Raw genomic sequence first — 11,596 nt, forward strand, 5'->3', positions numbered from 1 at the left:
CTTAATCATAATTTTTATTTGTTTAATAGAGCTTATGTGAGTGAATGAGGCTATAAATTGTTTTTAATTAAAGCAATTAAATAAAAGTACTTACGAATATATATAAACAAAATAACAAAAAACTTCACATAAAAAAAACTAACTAACTTAAACGACAAAAATAATTAAATATTTATTTAAATAATTACAGTAAACGTAAATAAAACCAATGGGGATTTTTACTCTTATTCTCAGACAAGAGAAATTAAAGGAGCATTAAATCAACAATTACTCAAAGAAACTAGTTTAACAAATATAATTAAAAATAAATATTTAAATTACCCATTCAATTGTTTATTTAAAGTATTTCTACAATAATAAAAAACAAAAACATTTCCTTCTTCTAATTGCAGAAGCTGAGAGTCACATGATACACTCGGATGCTTTATCCTCAGCCACCAATACTACGGTTCATAGTCCAGTGGCCCAGGCTTTAAGCCCCTTGGCCGCCTTGGGCCACAATAGCAATAGTAATCAAAGTAATGCCAATTCGCCCCTAAGTACGGGTAGTATAGGCAACAACAATAACTCGGGCAACATTACAACATTTTCTAACATCAGCAATAATAGTAATAATAACAACAACAATACACAGCAGTCTTCAACAGTGTGTGCAATATGTGGTGATCGTGCTACAGGGAAACATTATGGTGCTTCCAGCTGTGATGGCTGCAAAGGGTTCTTTAGGCGCAGTGTGCGCAAAAATCATCAATATACCTGCAGATTTGCCCGCAATTGTGTGGTGGACAAGGATAAACGTAATCAATGCCGCTACTGCCGTTTGCGCAAATGTTTCAAGGCTGGCATGAAGAAGGAGGCCGTACAAAACGAAAGAGATCGCATTAGTTGTAGGCGTACCTCCAACGATGATCCTGACCCCGGCAACGGACTCTCGGTGATCTCTCTGGTTAAGGCCGAATTGGAAAGTCGTCAATCGAAAGCCGGTGCTGCCATGGAAACCAATGCCAATGAAGATCTCTCCACCAAACAATTTGCCAGCATCAATGATGTGTGCGAATCAATGAAACAACAGCTGCTTACTTTGGTGGAATGGGCCAAACATATACCAGCCTTTAATGAGCTGCAGTTGGATGATCAGGTGGCCTTGTTAAGGGCCCATGCCGGTGAGCATTTACTGCTGGGCTTGTCCAGACGTTCAATGCATTTAAAAGATGTTCTGTTGCTGAGCAACAATTGTGTTATAACCAAACATTGTCCGGGTAGGTTTAGATTTTTGTTTTATATTGGAAATTGGAACTATAAATTACTAATGTTGGCTTTCATGTTAAGTAGATCCGAGGGTATCGCCAAATCTGGACATATCACGCATAGGAGCGCGCATAATCGATGAACTGGTTATGGGGTTGAAAGATGTTAACATAGATGATACAGAATTGGCGTGCATCAAGGCTTTGGTGTTCTTTGATCCAAGTAGGTTTTAGTAAAAACTAGTTTTTATGTTTTTCAAATAAAATATTTACAAAAAAGTACTTTAAAAGTGTAAGGTATTTTTCAAACAGAACTATTTTTAAAAAGTACCTTTTGAAAAAGTACTATTTCATTAAAGTACCTTTTGAAAAAGTACTATTTCATTAAAGTACCTTTTGAAAAAGTACTATTTTAATAAAGTACCTTTTGAAAAAGTACTATTTCATTAAAGACCTTTTGAAAAAGTACTATTTTATTAAAGTACCTTTTCAAAAAGTACTATTTTAATAATGTACCTTTTAAAAAAGTACTATTTTAATAAAGTACCTTTTGAAAAAGTACTATTTTAATAAAGTACCTTTTGAAAAAGTACTATTTCATTAAAGTACCTTTTGAAAAAGTACTATTTTAATAAAGTACTATTTCATTAAAGTACCCTTTGAAAAATTACTATTTCATTAAAGTACCTTTTGAAAAAGTACTATTTCATTAAAGTACATTTTGAAAAAGTACTATTTTAATAAAGTACCTTATACAAAAGTACTATTTCATTAAAGTACCTTTTGAAAAAGTACTATTTCATTAAAGTACCTTTTTAAAAAGTACTATTTTAATAAAGTACCTTTTGAAAAAGTACTATTTTAATAAAGTACCTTTTAAAAAAGTACTATTTTAATAAAGTAAATTTTGAAAAAGTACTATTTCATTAAAGTACCTTTTGGAAAACCACTATTTTAATAAAGGACTTTTTGAAAAAGTAATATTTTAATAAAAAAGCTTAAAATTTTACTATAGTACCTTTTGAAAAAGTACTATTTTAATAAAGTACCTTTTGAAAAATTACTATTTTAATAAAGTACCTTTTGAAAAATTACTATTTTAATAAAGTACCTTATACAAAAGTACTATTTCATTAAAGTACCTTTTGAAAAAGTACTATTTCATTAAAGTACCTTTTTAAAAAGTACTATTTTAATAAAGTACCTTTTGAAAAAGTACTATTTCATTAAAGTACCTTTTGAAAAAGTACTATTTTAATAAAGTACCTTTTAAAAAAGTACTATTTCATTAAAGTACCTTTTAAAAAAGTACTATTTCATTAAAGTACCTTTTGAAAAAGTACAATTTCATTAAAGTACCTTTTGAAAAAGTACTATTTTAATAAAGTACCTTTTAAAAAAGTACTATTTCATTAAAGTACCTTTTGAAAAAGTACTATTTTAATAAAGTACCTTTTAAAAAAGTACTATTTTAATAAAGTAAATTTTGAAAAAGTACTATTTCATTAAAGTACCTTTTGGAAAACCACTATTTTAATAAAGGACTTTTTGAAAAAGTAATATTTTAATAAAAAAGCTTAAAATTTTACTATAGTACCTTTTGAAAAAGTACTATTTTAATAAAGTACCTTTTGAAAAAGTACTATTTTAATAAAGTACCTTTTGAAAAATTACTATTTTAATAAAGTACCTTTTGAAAAAGTACTATTTTAATAAAGTACCTTTTGAAAAAGTACTATTTTAATAAAGTACCTTTTAAAAAATTACTATTTCATTAAAAAACCTTTTAAAAAAGTACTATTTCATTAAAAAACCTTTTAAAAAAGTACTATTTCATTAAAGTACCTTTTGAAAAAGTACTATTTTAATAAAGTACCTTTTAAAAAAGTACTATTTCATTAAAGTACCTTTTGGAAAAGCACTATTTTAATAAAGGACCTTTCGAAAAAGTAATATTTTAATAAAAAAGCTTCAAATTTTACTAAAGTACCTTTTGAAAAAGTACTATTTTAAAAAAGTACCTTTTGAAAAAGTACTATTTTAATAAAGTACCTTTTGAAAAAGTACTATTTTAATAAAAAAAACTTTAAAATTTACAAAAGTACCTCTTGAAAAAGTACTAATTAAGTACCTTTCGAAAAAATACTATTTTAATAAAATACCTTTTGAAAAAATACTATTTTAATAAAGTACCTTTTGAAAAAAATAGTAGAAAGTATTATTTTTAAACATCCCTTGTAATAAATAATGTTTCCTCTTAGATGCTCGCGGCTTAAATGAACCACAGCGCATCAAAACTTTGCGCCATCAAATTCTAAACAATTTGGAGGACTATGTATCCGATCGCCAGTATGAATCGCGAGGACGTTTTGGAGAAATTTTACTTATTTTGCCAGTTTTGCAGTCAATAACCATGCAAATGATCGAACAAATACAATTTGCCAAAATCTTTGGTGTAGCGCACATTGATTCATTGCTGCAGGAAATGTTATTAGGAGGTAAAATTCTTTATTTAATTAAATTAATTAATTTCCATAACTAAATAAATTTTATTATTTTTATGATTAACAGGAGAGTTAGCGGATAATAATGCCCCCTTGACACCGCCAAATCTAAACAATTATGGTGGCCACGGTCTAGATGTCAGTCAAGTGACCTCCACATTGGATGTGCTGTCATCGCCCACGAGTACACATCATTTGTCTCACGATACCATGTCCAGTTGTATGGATAGTAGTTTAGATAATCAATTAATTCCACCATTAATGGACGGTTCTTCGGTTAATGGCCACTTTAGCTTGTGTGCTCCCCCACTGTCCAATCGCTCACACAATGTTACGTCAGCTGCTGGCCAGCATAATCAACAAATGCGCCGGGACAATAATTCGCCAATGCTCAATGAAAATGAGCGCCTGGAGGTGGATGAGCAAAGCAGACAGAGCAATTATATGGACTCATATAGCAATGGCAGAGCCAGTGTAAACTCTTTAAATAACTCTTCATTACTGGGACACTTGCAACAGTCTAACATGACGCCACATCAATCGCCCCATTCGCCGCACAATCAAAACTCTAATCTAAATCAGGGTACTCTACAGCACTCACACAACTCTAATCGCAATCATCCCTACCAAAGATCCGATAATACTAATGACACCACAAATGGAGGCAATAATAACACTGTGTTGCGCAATCCCGTGGAAATGACCTTAAATGAATACAATCGCAGTGCGGAAGGCTCCTCAGATGAAATGCTAAGAAGGGCCTCTTTAAAAATAAGACCTTCCGAGGCCTTAACTGCTATACCGCCAAATTTGCCTCCCACCACCAGCACTCCCACCTCCTCCAGTTACATGCTCAACTCCATGCATGATGGTGACTCCTATCGCATGGCTTTGAAACAGGAGCCAGAAACCGGTTACTAACTAAAAAAAGGCCTTAATATTTAGATTTAAAATTCAAAAAACAAAAATATATTTCCTGATCTTCCTTGTTAGATTTTCTTGAAGTCTTTATTAATTCTAAGTTTTACTTTTAATTTTGTTGGCTAATTTAAGTTTTCTCTAAATTTAAATTTTCTTTTTCTATTTTCTTATTTTGTTAAGGAAAATTATTAAATAATTTTCTTTTTTTTAAAAAAAAAAACAACGTATCTTTAATTTTATTATTAGTTATGGCTGTAGTTCGGTAGTTAGGTTTGTTTGTTAATAAAACTTTTCCTTTTTTTCTGGATATTTGTTGCTAATTAATTAATTAATTATTATGAATAATTATTTTTAGTTTTTAAGTGAGTTTTTCTTTTTTTATTGCAATTTACTTTAAAGTCTTTGTAAGTAAATTGGCAGTTTTTATTTAGGATTTTGGTAAAATTTTATAAATTTATTAAAGCATTTTATCATTTATTTTTTAGTTTATTTTCATTATTTTCTTAACTTTAGGGTGTGATGAAATTATATGAATTATGTATATAATATATATATAAAAAAACAGTTTTCTTTTGTATAAAAAAAGATTTATAAAATATATACATATTTCAAAGATTATTTTTTGAAAAAAAAAATAAAAACTTTTATAAAAAGTGGTTTAATTAAGAGGATTAATTGAAATATGATGGTAAAAATAAGGTGTAAGTAAACAAAACAAACACTCATTAGTCAAACAATTAAGAGAGCTATATTCGGCTGTGCCGAATCTTATATACCCTTCACCAAATTATACTTCAAAATACAAATTTTAAATATTTTTAGGTAAACAAAATTTATTTTTTTTAAAAAAAAATTTTCCGAAATTTTAATTTAAATTTTTAAATTAAAAATTTTTTTTTTTAAATTTATCCATATTTTTTTGTTTATATAAGTTAATTTTTGGTCTTAAAAAAAAAATTTCAAGCCAATATCTCATTTAGATTCAAAAAAATCCCACTTTAAAACTCCGTCCTTCAAAAATATTGCACTTTTTCATACTAAAATTTTTTTATAAATTTTCTTAATATTTTATTCAACACAAATCATTGGTTCTGACTCAGTCACATTAAGAAAATTTATACAAATTCTTTAGTATGAGAAAGTGCAATATTTTTGAAGGACGGAGTTTTAAAGTGGCATATTTTTGAATCTAATTGAGATATTGACTTGAAATTTTTTTTGTAAGACCAAAAATTAACTTATCTAAACAAAAAATATAGCTCGGAAAAAATATTCTAAATAACAAGGTGTAAAAAAACTTGTCAAAAGGTCAAAGGGAATCCCGCAATTCCTAAAAATTGTAGCGAAAATCCCAAAAATGGTATTTTTTACAATTTTGTCTATACGGTCCACATTTCCTTCGGGGCTGGGAAAATACTTTAGGGATAAATAGGGAACACATCAGGGTTTCCAAAACTGCTTTCCGTTTTCGGATCCCAGCTTTGGGATTTTAGAACATGTGGCCCAAAGTAGAAATTTTGATAAAAAATAGGTCAATTTCCAAAGGGCGTAGGGCCGACATGTTCGAAAAATAGGACATGTTTTTTATACCAAAATGTTCTCCGTAAAGAAACTTTATAGAAAAACATAAAATTGTTATATGTTCTTAAAGAAAGTTGTTTTTTAATAAAAAAAGAGTTATGTCACCTTTTTGTCCAAAAAAAAGCAAAAATATACTATTTTTTGAATTTTTAAATTGAAAATCTGTTAATTTTGGATTCGTAATTGATATTGCTCTGAAATATTTAGTATGTTGTTGGTAATTTAGTTGTCTAACAAAAAAATTCGAGTTCATTCGGTCCAAAAGTGCGACCAATATTTTTAAAAAAGCGGACCAATTTATGGCAAAATTTTAAAATTTCAATTTTGAAATGCCTATAACTAGGAAATTATAAGAGATAAATAGCATACGAAAGCATGTTTTTTCAAGATCTAGCCGAGCGCTTTTCAAAAATCGGATGGGAAACATAAAAATGGCACGTGTTTAAAAATTTTAAATGTCGAAGGTACCCTACATTGAGCCCCCATAGCGCCGCCCCCGGATTATTTGTAGGGCCTATTTTAATAACTTAAACTCGAATACTCCTTGGCTACACCCAACTCAAATTTTATCCCGACCGGACCAGCCGTTTAGAAATGCCAGATTTATTTCCAAAAAATTTCGATTCTGCCCCACTTTGCCTTCTTACAAAAGTGAAGGGTATAAAAGATAAAGAATGAACTTTTTGTAAATCGAAGTAAAATAACTTTAAATAATAAAAAGGTAATAACTTCTTAACGTTGTAAATTATACTACAAATATTATCGCTATTTAAAATCAGTCATTGATACCGATCACCTATCAACCCAATATTTATCATCCAAAACTTTTTTTAATACAAATTTATTTTTATCAACAAAATTTGCCAACGATTTTTTCTCAAATACACATTTAAAATTTTTCGCCTACAGCGCCATCTAGTGTCCAGTAGCAACGTGAACGACATCAATGCTGTTACAAATGCAACACTACTACGCATGCGCCAAAAAAGTGCTACCAAATTTACATAAAATTACCGTTAAATGTCATTGGTACAGACATGACAGACATAAAACTCAAATTTAGTGTTAAATTTTGACAGAAAATTAAACACAACGAATTTCATTCGCTTTCTGTGCGTTTCTATATAACAGAAGGGACAATATAAAAAAGAAAACAGCTTCAAGTATTATAATTGTTAAACAGTTAATCGTAAATATCAAATAAAATTAAAAAAATATTATATTCTACAAAAATCGTTTGTACTTTTTATAAATTTTTGAATTTTCGAATAAACGATTAATTTTTAAATTTTCCTCGATTATTCAAACGAATAATTAGTAAAAATTAAACAAATAAATGGTAGCTAAATTCAATGTAAAGCTGTTAGATTATTTACAAATTTTATTTTTTAACAAACTGCAAACTATTACAATTTAATTAAATTAAAATTACACTTTTAAAAAATATACATAATTTAATTTCCAGAAATACGTTACATTCTTTCTCTGCTATCAAATAAATGATCAAATACACTCAGGTCTCGTTTTATGTGGATTCAAATTTATTTGATTTTTAAATAAATTTTTTTTTTAGAATTTTAAAAGATTTTGAAATTTTGAATTTTTAAATTAAACCGATTTTACATCACTGATATAATGGTTATAGTTTGTTTTTTACAAAATCAAATTCTTAATATAGATACAGATACGGAAAGAGTATTAAAGATTCATCGCTGACTGACTCATATGTTTTCCGGATATCAAGAGTTGCATAAGCAACTTAAAAATTCAAAATCGCAAAGTTTAATGAAAAATTATATTGGAAGAAAATAAGCTATTGAAGCTCCTAAAAATTCTTTGATTTCATCCCCTATTCACTAAATTAATTCTAGTGGTGAAAATGATATTTTACCATATGATGGCAACATATTTATATCACCTATTGATAAAAGTGACATTGAACCAATTCCAAAACGATGCAGACAATTATTCAGTGATTCAGATCATACATATTTACAGAATTTCGTTAAAAAATGTGTTAGCTCATTTTTTTTTGGATCATTTTCACATTTTCTGTAATTATAAATATTTTTGTTTATTTTTTTTTTACTTATTTTGTTTTTATTGTTTAAGTAAATTAAATAAATATATTTTTGTTGATTTTTTTATACGATTTTGTTCTGATTTTTTAATTAAATTCTGGAACGAATCAAATTAACGAAATGAATTAATTTTGGAACGAATCATTAGTTTTTATATGAAGCTAGAGTATCGTTTTATGCGAATTCGATTTTTTTTTTGGAACGCATCTATCGCATAAAAGGAGACCTGAGTATACTTAACAAAGTGTTTCCTTTCTTAAATCGTTCATTAACATTCCATTTTTTTCATAAGAAAATTTCACTTTTAACGATTTATCAGCCTATAAACAGTGGTTTAGAAACGTTTTTTTTTTTTTTGGAAATAATTCGGTATCACGGGAATTGTTGCATATATTGTTACGAAATTTTACATGAATTGATTGTTCAACTTCCTAGGGGTAATGTGAGCCAGTACATGGCCCTTCTGAAAAGAGAACTTAATGTAAAAGCGTGTAAAGTAAAACTTGGCTCACTTGAGCAGAACAAATCCCCTCCAGATTTATAAGTGTTCACTTGATAATGTTTTTAAAAAAAAAAATCTTTGTTTTCGCTAAAAATAAAAAAATAAATAGTAAGAAATTACAATTTGTAAGGTACAGTGATCTTTGTGAACTACTTAGAGTGCCTCGTTTAGATTGCATTGTTATGTTCGCAAAAAGTGTTCAGCTTTATCGTAGCCACAACTTTGCTAAATATGTTAGGAGTCCCTGTAAGTTAAGGAGTGAGATCGAAAAATTCTTAACACACGTTTTTCATTACATTTTTTAACCCAAGTATTATTTGAATTTTTTTTTGATCAAGTTACCTTTGAAAAACATGTCAGTTATTATGTGTAATGTCAATTATATTAATTTTTTTGTTAATCTGATTAAAATGAGTGACCAGAAAAAAGTGCGTACTGAAATTATTAAATATTTTCAACAAAACCCAACTTGGTCTTACAAAAAGTTGGCCAAGCATACAAAGGTCTGCCGTCAAACTGTTTCCAATGTTATTAAACAGTACCGGGAGAACTTGTCAGTTGATAGAAAACCTGGTTCAGGTAGAAGGAATGGTCCACATGATGTTTCTAAAGCCAAAAAAATAGAACGCATTTTCAAAAGAGCTCCCAACACATCCGGTAGGAAAGCAGCCCGGTTAGCTCAGTGCTCGGACTATTTGGTACGAAAAGTTAAAGCTAATGCAGGTTTAAAAACATACAAGGCTCAAAAAGTTCCTGACAGGAACGCTACTAAAAATTTAGAGGCCAAAAACAGAGCACGGAAATTGAAGTCAAGTTTTATAAAAAAATATTCTTGCTGCATAATGGATGACGAAACGTATGTTCTGGCAGATTTTTCGCAACTTCCAGGTCAAAAATTTTATGTTGCTGATGCTCGAGGGAATGTTGAAGAAAAGTTTAGGACCCAAAAGCAGACAAAATTTCCCAGAAAGTTCTTGGTATGGCAAGCAATATGCAGTTGCGGCAAAAGAAGCCACTCATTTGTTACAACGGGCTCTATAAATACCGAAATTTACATCAAGGAATGTTTACAAAAAAGGCTGCTTCCATTCATAAGACTTCATAATGTGTCCACTTATTTTTGGCCTGACTTGGCATCCTGTCACTATGGCAAACAAGCCCTTGAGTGGTACAAGAACAATAATGTGGTATTTGTACCAAGAGAGGCAAATCCTCCAAACTGCCCGGAGCTAAGGCCAGTGGAGAGATATTGGGCTCTTGTTAAAAGAGAATTGAAGAGTACAAAAAAGGTGTCCAAAAGTGTGGTAGATTTTAAACGGAGATGGACTACATGTTCGAGCAAAGTGACAGAAAGCACTATAAAAACGTTAATGGAAGGGTTTCCGAAAAAGGTTCAAAATTTCATCACTAGTGATTAAAACTATAAAAATAATTTTTTTTGTAAATTGTAATAATAATTTCAATCAAATAAAAAAAAAATTAAAGCTGTAAGTTTAGTGGTTTCTTTTTTATAAACATATATGTATGTTAAGAATTTTTCGATCTCACTCCTTATACTAACAAATTTTCTTCCTACATATTTATTCAATTCAGAATCTTTGGACAAAAAATTCGTCACCAAACTGATTATATGGTTTTACTACACGTTGGTAATACAATCGCATCTATACTGTTCAGTCGATGTGCATTTCCAAAAGTCTTCATTTGTAGCACAGTGTTATTTTGGATTTTTTAATTTTTTCGGCGTGTAAATTAGGTAATTAAGTGTAAAGAGATTTATTTACATATTTAGTATCGTTGGCGAATCCCACTGAAATTTTCCGGCAACAATTTTCGTAGAATATTTTAATCCTTAAATGTCCTCATTGAAAGGACTTTTTTATTTTCTCAAAAAAAGGGTAAAATTACCCCTAAAGAGATTTAGTATACAAAAATAAAGTTAAATCGTGTTGAACTCAAAATTTAGAGCAAAATTTGTAGTTGCAACCAAATTAGTAAAAACAAGTAAGAGAGCTATATTCGGCTGTGCGAATTTATATACCCTTCACCAAATTATACTTCAAAATAAAAATTTTAAATATTTTTAGGTAAACAAATTTTTTTCCTAGTTGTTTTTTCGAAATTGTTTTTTTTAATTTTTTTTTTTAAATTTTAAAAAATTTTTTTTTTTAATTTAAAAAAATTTTTTTTTTTAATTTAAAAAAAAAATTAATTTTTTTTAATATTTAGTGAAAAAAATTTTTGGTGAAAAAAAATGTGGGTTAAAAAATATTTTTTTCCGATTTTGACCCATTGTAGGTCCAACTTACTGTGGTCTTACCCAGCAAAAACTTTACTTACCTAGTAAGCCGCAAGTATAATTGGAGCAAAGCGATAACTACTTATTATTTGACTGAAACACTACTTACCGTTGTTCGAGATTTTTAAAAAATTCAGGGGTCAAGCTTACAAATGTACTTACAATCAGTTGAGAAATAAGTAGTAAATTCACAACAAAAATATGTAGCTAAAAAAAAACAAACAACAAATATTGCCTTGTGTGGGAATCGAACAGTCACATTATTTGCTTGTGTTTGATAGTCAAGCTGCTAACTCACTGCTCCATGTACGAGTTATTTCATTGGAAGCTAACAATAGTTTTAACATCAACATATAAATGAATATGATATGAACAAAAAAATTAATGGCTTTGACAGGTGGCGAACCACTAACCTCCCGTTTTCCAGTCAAACACACTAGATAGCTGTGCTAAATGCAAAA

General features: G+C 29.1%; 1 protein-coding gene across 4 annotated transcripts in view; it reads left to right on the top strand.

Annotated features, from left to right (window-relative positions):
* Window positions 1–5,313, top strand: part of Hnf4 (Hepatocyte nuclear factor 4) — a 56,402-nt gene extending 51,089 nt beyond the window's left edge. For 2 of the 4 annotated variants that reach the window (XM_065502214.1, XM_065502216.1), the window contains exons 2-5: window positions 393–1,259; window positions 1,330–1,470; window positions 3,509–3,745; window positions 3,819–5,313. In XM_065502214.1, coding sequence (XP_065358286.1) covers window positions 393–1,259; window positions 1,330–1,470; window positions 3,509–3,745; window positions 3,819–4,672 — 2,099 coding nt within the window. In that variant the 3' untranslated portion in view covers window positions 4,673–5,313. The remainder of the gene's footprint in view (window positions 1–392; window positions 1,260–1,329; window positions 1,471–3,508; window positions 3,746–3,818) is intronic. The other 2 variants (XM_065502215.1, XM_065502217.1) reach the window with 1 other exon arrangement.
* Window positions 5,314–11,596: the final 6,283 nt, after the last annotated feature.

Source organism: Calliphora vicina, chromosome 2 (genome assembly GCF_958450345.1).
Source record: "Calliphora vicina chromosome 2, idCalVici1.1, whole genome shotgun sequence".
Taxonomy (NCBI): Eukaryota; Metazoa; Arthropoda; class Insecta; order Diptera; family Calliphoridae; genus Calliphora; species Calliphora vicina.